Source organism: Camelus ferus, chromosome 20, assembly GCF_009834535.1.
Source record: "Camelus ferus isolate YT-003-E chromosome 20, BCGSAC_Cfer_1.0, whole genome shotgun sequence".
NCBI lineage: Eukaryota > Metazoa > Chordata > Mammalia > Artiodactyla > Camelidae > Camelus > Camelus ferus.
This window is the reverse complement of record NC_045715.1, coordinates 33423699-33436392: the sequence shown is the minus strand read 5'-3', so window position 1 is coordinate 33436392 and position 12694 is coordinate 33423699. Positions and strand designations below refer to the sequence as shown.

Sequence of the window (12694 nt, the reverse complement as noted above, 5' to 3'; positions counted from 1 at the left end):
ACTGTGTCACGGGCACTGCCGTGAGGACGCCAGTGCCCCTGGCTCACCCAGTTCTCACCACAGCCCTGTTAGCCCAGAACTGTTCTTACCCCCATATCACAGAGAAAGAAGGCAGCGCATCAGGAGGTTAAGTCACGTGTCCAAGGTCAGATAACTAGGAAGAGGCAGAGTCTCAAGGTAAACCGAAGCAGGTTGGCTCCACGGCCCATGCCTATGTCATTATCGCCTCTCTGGATAATTCAGCAGAGCTAAAAACACATGGCAGGAGTTACTTCTTTAGGAGGAAACCGTGGGAGGTGATGAGTATGTTTATGGTCTTGGTGGTGGCAGTGCTTTAAGAGCATATGCTTATTCCCAAATGCATTGAGTTGTATATATTAAATATATATAGCTTTTTCAGTATCACAAAAGAGAAGAAGGAAAGAATGAGGACAGGTACAGGCAGACTGGTAGCCTGGGGAAGGGGACGCTGAAGCAGCTGACAGCTAGCCTTTACTGAAGGAAGTAGAACATACACTAATCTATTGAGAGAGAGAGATGTGATTGGGGTTGAGTGTGCACGTTCTGTAATACCGTTGTGCAGGGAGACAAAGTGAATGAACCAGGTAATGAGCAGAACCGATGAGCAGATGCAAGGGACAATTTGAGATCAAACATCCTAACTTTGTATACCAATATGTCATTTTGTCTGATATTTTCTGCCAATGCTCAGCTGACTTAGGGCAGACAGGAGAATTTTGGTCCCATCCAAAGGTGGGATTGTTCCTATAGAGGGTGGGCAGGGCAAAAGTTTCAATATTTTAGTAAGAGAGTTGTTGAAACAAGAGAAGGTGATGGAAAGGAAAGAAAAAACAAGAGATAGAGACAATGAAGAATGAGCTTGAAGGCTAAACTGTGTTGAAAATAGTCAAAGTGATGGACCTTAGCAACTTGGAAGAGCAGGAAATCCTGGCCAGGCAGCAAATTTTTGCTGGACCAGGTGATGTGGGACGTATGGCATTTTGGAGTGAATATCAGATATACACTGTGACCATCAGAGTGGGGAACTAAAAAGGCTTGGGGGCGAGGTTTAAGAGAGGGAGAGTTGAAGGCCCTGAGATATGAGATGATAGAGTCATCCATGGGGATGCCAAAGCCCCTCCAACTGACTGCAGAATTTCGAGTGGGCACGATGAATTGTCTCAGGAGACTCAATGTTTATAAATGAGAAGAAATGACAGGAAAACGATTTTAAGAGGGTAAATGATCAAGGATGAGGTGGTAGAGCTAAACGCCACCAGTTTCACTGGAGCAGGGTTTTTTCAGAGGAGCATAGAGAGTTATAATCTGGAAAGTGTAAGGGGAGTCTTGTGTGTTTCCAACCTCCCCTCAAGTCTAGACCTGGCTCCTGCAGTCTGCCAGGAGAACAGCGCCTCTGAGTGGGCTTTTGAGGAAATGATGTCCACAGGGGACAGTCTGCAGAGGAGTCTACTGATTTTATATTTACATCTTCTCCCGATACTCTTTCTCTATTGAGATAAAATAAATGGCAATAACTACTTCTATATTTGAGCAAGACATGATGCTGAATCCCATCCGTTTAGAAACTGTTGGTAACCCTGTGGTACTTGAGGTAAATAGATGTCACTCAAATTATACTACATAAGTCTTGTCATTTAAAAAAGATGTATGAAGTACATGTGATGTGTCTCACAAAGACACAGAAGTTGTTCTTTATTAAAAAAACTAATGGTGCCCTATAACATTAAGGCCATTTATTGTTCTCTTAGTAAGTTACAGGACAAAAGGTAAAGAAGTTAAAAGAACAGTCACAAACTGTAGACTGCAGCTGATCTGAGTTCAACTTTACTACGTGCACATCCAGATGCAAGTATCAGCGTTTTCTCCTGTGAACGAGACAGCGATGCAGAATCTGAGTTGGAGACACTGGGGGCTCTGTACTCAATAATGAATCATTTAGGTTCTCCCAGACACATACCCTTAAACAATATCCAGGTGCAAGCAGTTTATTTGGGAAGCAAAGAGAACACTTGCACGAGGCAGGTGGGGAATGTGCCAAGGAAGGGACGTCAGTCAGTATAAGGAGTGACATCCAAACATCTTCCCCTGTGGTTCCTATCGCCCCATGAAAGATGCTTCAACGTGGCCCAAAGTACCAACCACAAACCCGAAAAAAAAAAAAAAAACCCAGCCACAGAATCCCCAGTGCACTATTCCAGAGACTTGCACAGTGTCGGACTGACATTCAGAAATCCTCAAAACTAGGACTGAAGAAATGGAAACTAATACCTGAGGTTATCTCAGATTTTAAAATGTTCATTTTTTAGATCATTGTTTCTTCAACATAAACCATAAATTCGTATCACCTGTAAATCTACAAGTAATATACTTGCATTACAAGTTCCACTTAAAAGAAGTAAGACTAATTAATCATTTCTGGTAACAGGCAAAACCAGCTAAAGTTCCGTATGACACACTCCGTACAGAATTGGCAACGGTCCAGAAAGAAATCGTGACTGTACACAACAGCCTCAGGAGGGGAGTCTTCCCACCAGCCAGCAACATGCTGAAAATGGTAAGATCAGTCAAACAGCAATGATGCCAGTAACAGTAACGGTGTTTTCTGAGGTTTTATTAAGTTTTATTTGCTTTCAATATACTAAAAGTTTGGTCTTCACAAACAAACCTATAATACGCAGCAGAAGAAAGAGAGGCCCAGAGGAGGTAAGTAATTTTCCCACACTCGTGGTTAGTAAATGACAGAGCTGCAGAAAGTCTAATTTCATCCTTAATGTCCCCTACAACTGTGCTTCTCAAACTTGAGTGTGCTTAAGAATCAGCTGAAGAACTTGGAAAAGCACAGGTCCCTGGACTCCGTCTCTGAGCTCTGCTTCAGGAGATCTGGGATGGAGACCAGTCCAAGCCCCCAGCCGAGGCGGATGCTGCCCATCAGTATCATCGGAGACTCTTCTCGTGGGAAGCTGTACAAACTAGGTCAACCCAGTGCAGCTTTGTCCTGAGCTGGAGGGAGGTTGCCTGCCATTGATAGTTACTGTATCTACTTGCTGTTAGATATGGGCTGCCCCAGGGACGTGAGGACAAGTCTTAGGACAGGAGAGCTCTCGGTGGATAGGACTCTCAGCTTAAGAAGAAATAAGTTCAGAAAGTGACCTGGGTGTGGGCAGTCCACCACGGAATGCACAAAAAGCAATCGGCAGTAACACTCCAGTCCTGATCGTTTGGTACCCTGGTCCACGCGGGCGAGATTCTATATGGGTAAGTGCAGTGATGGTATCCCCACTGCCCGGAGACACTGTGCCCTGATGGGAGGTGTTGTGTTATCTCTGCTCCTCTGGTTAAATGCTATCCATCACTGAAAGACTTCTTTTCTTGCATGAAACAATCCAACCCTACAAAACCACGTCTTTACTTTGAGCCTCGGCTAATGAGTTACTTAACGCATCTCACAGTTCAGTAAATTCATCAACCTACAATGTAACTCTATAAAACTAACACAGATGGCCACCTACACTTATAAAAGTTAAACAACTCTGATGTCAGGAAAAATATTGAAAATCTAAGTTACAGCGTCATCCAAAAATTATTCTCAAGAGTAGCAGAATGACTTTTATGAAAGCATGTAGTAAATAAGAAACTCCACAACTTTTGTTGGTAATAATGTGCTGCACGCAGGCATGGGGACAGCCTTGGATGTGGGTGGACACAGTGTGAGAAGGAAAGAGGATCTGGGAGGACGTTTGTCACAGAGCCCACTAACTAGTGATACAGTCTCTCTGCCTTTCATCTTCTTTGGAGATAAACTCAGCAAAATGTTTCAACTTAGCACAACTGACACATAGTGAGCGGTAGGAGTACACACACACACACACACATGCCAGAGCCAGAAGAACCTGGATTTCAATTCTGTTTTTGCCACTGATTGGTTGTGTTATCCTGCAAAATTATGCAAATTATCTCTGTGCTTCAGTTTTCTCGGTTGCAAATGTGGATAATAACAGCACTTCTCTTGTCGGACTGCTGTGAGTAAAGATGAGAGAATATCCATACAGAGTTGGTAACAGGTCCTGGCATGGAGCAGTAGCTTGACTTGCAATTATCATTCATAACTTAGATGGAGATGTGTGATGCTGCTTTTGCTTCTGATCACAGCAATATGGTTTATTGAGCAGGCAGCATAAGGTTGATCACATCACAATTATACCGCATAAACCATCACATTAAAACTTTTGAACAAACTACTGGGTATGAATTATGGGGCATACTTTACAGATGAAAAAACAGATTCAAAGAAACTAAATAATGTGTCAGAGGCAAAATTACTAACAAATGATGGGATGAATTTCTAATCCTGGTCTGTTTTACCGGAAGCATTTATTTAAACTCTGAACGTTATTACCAAGTTTTGATTTTGTAAATTCAGGCGCTAAAGCAATGGACTGAAAGGTCTATCTTCCTCTTCCTCTTCTGAGTGGTGCTATTATTTAAATTGTTAGTTTATCCAACGGAGGATATGGCTAGCCTTGGATTTCTAGAAACAATAAACTACAATGTTACAGAAATGCTAACAAGATGATGTGCTTACATTTCACTCTTCCATGGCAGAACTGGAGTGAAGAAGCCGCACAAAATGCCAGAACGTTGTCAAAGGACTGTGAGCTGGTGGAGAGCAATGCACTGAAGAGGCGAATTACAAGTAGGTATATGAGGCATCTTCCTGCTCCAAAGCTGTCAGGAGTTGTTGAGTAAGACAGGAAGGTGAGTTCAGTCGTCCAGCCCGTATTTACATTTGTACCACAGATGGCAGTGAACTGTGGCCCATGGAACTGCTTCATGACTATTCATCGTTAAGCTTGGATATTCAAATTTTCAAATTCCAGACTCTGATCACCCAAAGAAAAAGAATTAAAGCTCTCAGTATCATAGGATAGTTGAGTAATACAGTGATGACTGGATGGAAAGCTGGATAGCTAGAAGGTTTCCCTTCTCTGTAGTAATTTCAGCTACTCACAGGATTACCAGGGGGCTGTCTTCAGCTTGGGAATGCTACTCCAGGTGAGGAGCGAGTCACATTCAACTCTCATGAGCTGCCCATAAGAACAGTTTTAGGTGCTCAAAAATGAGTCCATCTTAACCTAAAGATTATCATATTGAGTGAAGTAAGTCAGACAGAGACAGACAAATACCGTATGATATCACTTACATGTGGAGTCTTAAAAAAAAAACAAATTCTATTTACAAACCAAAAACAGACTCACAGACAGAAAAAACAAAAACTATGGTTGCCACAGGGGAAAGGGCGGAAAGGGATAAATTAGGAATTTGGGATTAACAGACACAATCACTATATATAAAGTAGATAAACAACAAGGACCTACTGTATAGCACAGGGAACTGTATTCAATTTCTTGTAATAATATATAATGGAAAAGAATCTGAAAAGAAAAAATACAAATATATATGTGTATGTGTATGTATAACTGAATCACTTGGCTATACACTCGAAACTAACACTATAAATCAACTGCGCTTCAATAAAAAATTTAAAAACACACACACAAAAAAATGAATCCATCTCATGGCATATATATTAGGTGGATCACCGCTAGTTTCCAAAAGAGTCTTTAGTGCCTCCTACACAAGGAGACATTAGTAACACTTATGAGATACTTGTTTATTGTAAAATGTTTTTAAATACTAATGCCACTCCCACATTTACAGACCACTGGGCATCTTTGCCCAATGCTGCTAAGCAGGGAATTAGCCACATGAGTCTCCCCTGCCCCAGAGAAAGGCGATTACTCCTGAACACCATGTTTGAACTACAGCCCACATCACACGTGGATGGCTAAACAGACAAATGTTTATTTCAAGTCCTTTGCATGATGAACACCTCTGTGTGGCTGCTTTCAAGCCATGGGCCCTGTTACAACTCATAAGCTATTCCAATTAATTTCACCCTTTTCCATCAACTTGGATGTGGCAGAGACTGAAAAGTGGGTTGATCCGGCTTCCAAGCTTGCAGATCATCCCCAGGGTCAACTTCTCACCAAACCTGAGCACCACAAGTTCATTCACCAAGGAGAAAGAAAATGGTTAGCTGAGATACAGCTGAGTTTGCCTCCTCTTATGAAACATTGCTCAGATGACTGGTGAAACATTTGTAAAACAGAGTGAGGAGAGTATCCTTGTAAACGATTTCCAAGTTTTGCAGGATATGACCTAACCCTTTTTCCTCCTTTCAGATACATTTTGTGGAGAAAATATGCATTTGGCATCTTATCCTATCTCATGGTCAAACGTAATCAGAACCTGGTACAGTGAGTCTAAATACTTCAAGTATGGGGCCTGGATGTCAATGGATGATGACACAGTAATTGAGCATTACACTCAGGTAAACTGTGTCCTGGCAAATATGCGCATTGGTTAAGTGACTATAAGCATGTGTGGAAAACAGGTGACTGAGAGCCACGGAAAATCGCTCTATCCTCTTTATTGCAAACTTACACTCAACCCACTGAGTTCCTCTTATAATCTGGAACACACGGAAATGTAAGTCCCTTCAAGAGATGGCTTAGAGAAGATGTTTAACTTCTCAGTTTCCTTCTTTACATATTTGATGTTCTGAGAAGTAACAAAATCAGTAAAATATCAATGTCACTTATAAATTACATTTGTAATATTCCTAAAGAATGAAAATAACAGTACCTTATAACAGAGAATCCCCCTCTTCCCAGTCCATTATTCTTGTGGATATTTATTTATTTATTTACTTATTTATTTATTTACATAATAAATGTTGGATGGGCACCCTGGTACCTTTTCTTAAGAGGACACGAATCCTGTCAGATTAAGGCCCCACCCTTATAACCTCATTTAACCTAAATCAATTCCTTAGAAACTCCATCTACCAACAGAGCCATACTGCTGGGTTAAAGCTTCAGAATACGAATTTTGAGACAACACAAACATGTGACTCATAACACACATACACTTTATATTCTGCAAGTGCATTTTGCCTGTTTCAGAACAGCCATTTCAATGGGTCTGAAGTGGTATTTCACTGTGGTTTTGATTTTTGCTTTCTCACAATTAGTGACAAGGAGCATTTTCATGTGCTTATGAGCGATTTGTGTATTTTCTTTGGAGACACGTCCACTGAAATCTTTTGCCCATTGTTCATTCAGGCAGTTTGTTTTGTTCTTGTTGAGCTATAAGCATTCTTCATATATTCTAGATACATAATTTTTATCAGGTAGATGATTTGCAAAAATGAATTCCTATTACATGAATCCACTTTTCACTCTGATGAGACTATTCTATGATGCCCAAAAGTTTTAAATTTTGATGAAGTCAAATTTATCTCTTTTTTTTTTGCCTGTGCTTTGGGTGTCATTGTCAACAATGAGAATGAGTCAGAGTCAGTGACGGCCACTGAGTGTGCATATGCGTGTGTGCTACCTAGACACGTACAAATCTGTTCCTGTGACTTCCTAGTAAGCCATGCTCAAAGCACCCCAAAAGCATGTGTGTTTATTGTCCATCATGGATAACAATATTCATTTTGTAATCATTTAGTAAAATACCAAATTATTAACAAAATAATCTTACTATCTTCACAGATTGTTTGGGCCACGTCTTACCTTGTTGGCTGTGGCCTCTCACCGTGTCGTAAGAGGGGGTCAACTCAGTATCTCTACGTCTGTCATTACTGTCACGAGTACGTATTATTATACAGCTTGGTTTCACAAGGACATTTTAGAAGTGTGTTTCCCTCACATAATCTGGTTTCTCTAACATTACAAAACTCAAATAAATATTTCTTTTCAGTTGAGAACTTTGGGGATAAAATTTATTTAGCCAATACCTAAAATACTACACACACACACACACATATTTTTATTTGTATGATATTTTTCTAAATAAACCTGTGTCTCATTAACATAATGTTCAAATGAAGAACTATGACCAGTAATCTTGCTATGTGTTGTTGCTTCTTCAACCAGTATTAGTTAAGAGAAACACATCTCAGCTAGCTTAAGCATACAAACAAGGATACTTATTTTGTCAGTGCAAGAATATTTTTAGGATGCAAGGACAGAAACACAGAGGTGTATCAAGAACGAATAAACCGGAAAGGCCAAATGTTCCTGTATTGAGTATTTTGGTACTGTATATAAATTTCCTTTAGAAATGAAATTTCCATGCTATCAAAGGTGTAAGCGACAATTCCATTAGAAGAGAAAATCTGACTGCTCCAGTTAGGGACAGCTGCATTCCTTTGTCCTGCCAACTGTGGTTACACAGCAAGACCAATTTCAGAAAAGAGTAATTGCATGAGCCCGTGGGGACCCACTGGTGTGGCTTGAGTGGTGGTTATCAGACAGCATGGATTGTTCTGAGCTGGATACAGTCCCCTCTTAGTTACTACGAATGCGAGCTTCAGTATTTCCCTGCTGAGGAAAGCTGTTGGCCGGTCTGCATATGTCTCCTTCAGCTTACTTGTTCAACACACAAGTCCCTCCTCCATGAGATGAGCTCCAAGCATGGTATTTAACCCTTGTCTCCCACGTGGGCAGCACAATAAAAGACATTTGGTATGAATCAATGAAAATGATTTATCTGATAACAGGGTACCCTATTTACACTCTGAATGAGGTCCCCAGTGTCACGGTAGACTCAACAGTAGCTCTGTGTGAGTTACTGTCTGGTCTTATGTCTTGATTTCAGTACTTAATATCTGTTGTGATTTTATCTATGGAATTAGTACTGAAGACAGTAAGGTCTCCTTGCATACATAATACATCAATTATACTAAATCTTTGCAGGGGCTCATGGTCTGCGGTAAACCTCTGACAACCCAAAACAGAAAAGTAGAACATGGGGCTGACACAGGAGAATGTTCTCAGCCAAATATTGGGCCAAGTGTCTAACAAAACCCCTTGCTGAATTAAGTAATAAGTTTCTTTTATAAAGTGAAATTTTAACAATTCATTCGAGGAGAGACATATCAGATTAAACGTTGTTTCAATCAGAACATTTATTTTAAAAGTAATATTAAGTGAAAATCTGCCATGACACCCACTGTTTTCTGAGACATCTGCAGGGAACACTCCCTTCTTTCAAATTTTAAAGTGGCTCAAAACTGAAAATTCTCATTGATTCTCTCTCCCTAAACTTGAACACTTTAGATTTATCCATGCTTTTATACTTTCATCTTTATAATATTTCTACAAAAGACACTAACATGTATCGAATTTCTCATGACATAGTACAAGATGAAGTTAGTACATCTCCAATTTGATAGTTATGAGTTTTCTTAAGTGAAATAATTAACTATTCATTATTAATAATTCTTAATAATTATTACTTTTTCTTAACAATCCATTATTAAGAACCATGTCCTTTTATGTAACTGTCCATCAAGTCAGTGTGGGTATTAATAAGGACAAGTGTCCTACTGTAAATGTTCCTAAAGCCTTTCTGATTGTTAGAACTCATCTGTTCGAAGGGATGCAAATTGTCTCAAAATATTCTTAGCATCCCAAAGTTGCCTGTAGTGTGTTCAAAAAGATACACTCTTAACAGTCTAAGGCTAGAAATCTCATACAAGTCTTAGAGATTACATACAAGTGGTTTTCAAAAATTGTTTACCTGTTTTAAATGATTTTAAATAGTAAATTTTTATATGCATCTTTCAAACATCAATTTTATTAGGCCACTTTCTTTATTCTTTTTTTTAAGGGGAAATGATCCTGACAAAAAGAACGTACCTTATAATAAGGGAACTCCATGTGGAGACTGTCCAAATAACTGTGAAGATAAACTCTGTAGTAAGTTTTACATCTCAGTTTGCTTAATGTTGACTATTGATCTGGGAGCCACATGTCCTTTAAAACAAGCATTTAACAATATTGCACTTTTTTAAATTACTTTTTCCTCAACTGTCCCAAAGAAAAAAATCAACATTATCTGATTCCCTTCCTCCATCAGCAGAGTGACCAAGAAGACCACTGATTAAATCTATTGGGCTAGAAATTAGAATGTCCAGGTCTAAACTCAAGTTTCTTCCATAAAGCTTAAAGTCCCCACTCTAATAAGGGCAACTTAGTTAAGATGTTAATATAAGGATAAATTTTTCTGCTCTATAAAAAGTGTCTGGGCTCTCTTATTGCAGCCCCCAAAGTTAGATACATTGCTTTCAAGTTACCAGCATCCCCAGATTGCTTGTGGATCCAGAACTCCCCCACCTGCCTGACCACTTACCACGGCATGCAGTTTCTCACTGAGCGATCCTTATTCTCTGAAGTTTCCACTGACTTCAGAGAATAAGTCAGTGGAATAAACTCATAGAAACATAGAACCTACCAAGAGTGAATCTCAAAGAAATAAAAAATCTGAACAGACTACTACTAGGGTCACTGAATCAGTCATCAAAACCTCCCACCTAAGAGAAGTCCAGGACCAAGTGGCTCCCCTAGCGAATCCTACCAAATATTAAAGCACAAAGTAATATCAATACCCTGAAACTTACACAAAACTGAAGAGGAGGAAAACACTTCCAAACTCATTGTATGATGCCAGCATTATCCTGATACCCAAATCGGACAAATAAAAGAACGCAATAAAAGAAAATTACAGACAATATCCATGATGAACATAGATGCAAAAATCTCAACAAAACATTAGCAAACCAAATGTGACAAAGCATTAAAAAGATCAGGGGTGTGTCCAAGACGGCAGAGTAGAATACCCTGAGCTCACCTCCTCCCATGGGCGCACCAAAATTACAAATATTTGCAGAGCAACTGTCAAATGGTATGACTTGAAGATTAGCAGAAAAGATTTTTCACAACTTAAGACCTAAAGAAGGAACCACAACAAGAGGGGTAGGAGGGGCAAAGACTCAAGACCCACACCCCTAGACAGGAAACCCACACACAGGAGAATAACCACAATGGCAGAGATTTCCCCCAAGGAGTGAGGGGCAGGCCCCACACTGCGCTCCACAGCACAAGGGTCCTGCACTAGGAGTAGAGCTCCCAGAATGCCTGGCTTTGCAGGCCAGCAGGGCTTGTGCACGGGAGAGCCAGAGGGCCAAGGAAGCAGAGACTCTGCTCTTGAAGGTTACAAGCAAAATCTCACACGTTTCCAGTCCTGGTGAAAAGCAGTAATCTGAAAGAAACCTGGGTCAGACCACTTGTCGATCTTAAAGTCCCTCCCAGAGAGGCAGGAGGCAACGAGGGCTCCCCCAGGGGCTAGATCCGGCAGCAGTCATTTTGGGGAGCTCATTCTACCACAAGGATGCACGTGCTGGCAAGCATCTGTGGGACAATGATAGTTTATTAAAAAACAACATTGATGTTTGCATGTACCTGTTCATAGAATAAATTGAGGAAAATCACTGCAGTCTTATTTGAGACAATCTTTGGGTGAAGAGATTATTTGATATTTTTTGCTATATTCTACATGGATTATATACAATTTTTCATTGGCTGTATATATTTTTTTTCATTGAAAAGAAGAACCAAGTTGGAAGATGCATACATCTTGATTTCAAAACATACTACAAAGTTACAGTATTCAAAACAGTGTGGTACTGGTTTAAAGACAGACACGTACCAATGAAAATGGTACCAACAAAGTAGACAGACCAGAAATAAACCCTGGCACATATGGCTGTGTATTACCTTTAATAACTCAAAGCAATGTTTTAACCGTTAAATAATAAAGCATTACAAAAGTAGTCCATAATGAATGAACGAAACTTTCATCACTTTATTGCATACAGCTTATGATGCTTATAATTTCAAAATGACATTGTAATTGATAAAGACAATTCGTCTCCAGTCTGCTTAGATGCAGCCCTACTGAAAAACAGCTCACGCTGGTCAAAATCAATTTGCACTGGTAAGAAGCGTATTTAAGGAGACGATCTCTTTCTTTAGTGACAGGGAGCTTTAGAGTGAATATTGTGTAACCGTGCTCTTTCCTTCCAGCTAACCCCTGCCTCTACTACGATGAATACATTAACTGTAAGATACAAACACAAGGTCTTGGATGCAGCCACCTGTCAGTTCAACTACTCTGCAAAGCAAGCTGTCTGTGTCACACTGAGATAAAATAGCCTTTGCTATTTGCAACCGGAATGTGCTGCTGGGGACATGCTGGATCATATCTTTTACCCAACTTCACTTCAGCAGCTTCTGCTGAGTTTCATTTGGTCTTGATTATACTTGAGATCCTAGTGTTCACCGATCACATATGGACATCAGTAGGTTTACATCAATGCCCCTCACTCCTGTCCTGACACATCCTGAAGTAACACTGTTTTTGACTTTCTTACTGCTGGGGTGAAATATGATTAATGAAATATGATTGAAATAGGAAATATGGGATAAAATATGATTTAAATATGTGGCAGTTCAACACCTGCCTCATTTCTGAATCATGGGGTTCCTAGTTCCCAGGCTGACATGATTCAGCTGATTGAACAACTGGGTTCCCGGCAATCACCTGCGTTAGGGAGAGGGTCTTTCCCGGTTTAATGCCTTTCCCTGCTTTCCCATGTCTCCAACTGCCCTGATGTCTGTCTTCCCTGCACAATTTACATGCACTAGAATCCTTCACTTCTTCACTTCACTTCTATCTTAAATGAACCAATAAAACAATCCAC

General features: G+C 40.1%; 1 protein-coding gene and 1 long non-coding RNA gene across 2 annotated transcripts in view; one reads left to right on the top strand and one right to left on the bottom strand.

Annotated features, from left to right (window-relative positions):
• LOC116658313 overlaps positions 1-941 on the bottom strand; it is a 21840-nt gene extending 20899 nt beyond the window's left edge. Inside the window, exon 1 of the long non-coding RNA XR_004313646.1 lies at positions 931-941. This is a non-coding gene — a long non-coding RNA (uncharacterized LOC116658313). The remainder of the gene's footprint in view (positions 1-930) is intronic.
• Positions 1-12694, top strand: part of CRISP1 (cysteine rich secretory protein 1) — a 19335-nt gene extending 6641 nt beyond the window's left edge. Inside the window, exons 3-8 of the mRNA XM_032463237.1 lie at positions 2447-2575; positions 4624-4714; positions 6264-6412; positions 7641-7738; positions 9763-9851; positions 12018-12694. Coding sequence (XP_032319128.1) covers positions 2447-2575; positions 4624-4714; positions 6264-6412; positions 7641-7738; positions 9763-9851; positions 12018-12145 — 684 coding nt within the window. The 3' untranslated portion in view covers positions 12146-12694. The remainder of the gene's footprint in view (positions 1-2446; positions 2576-4623; positions 4715-6263; positions 6413-7640; positions 7739-9762; positions 9852-12017) is intronic.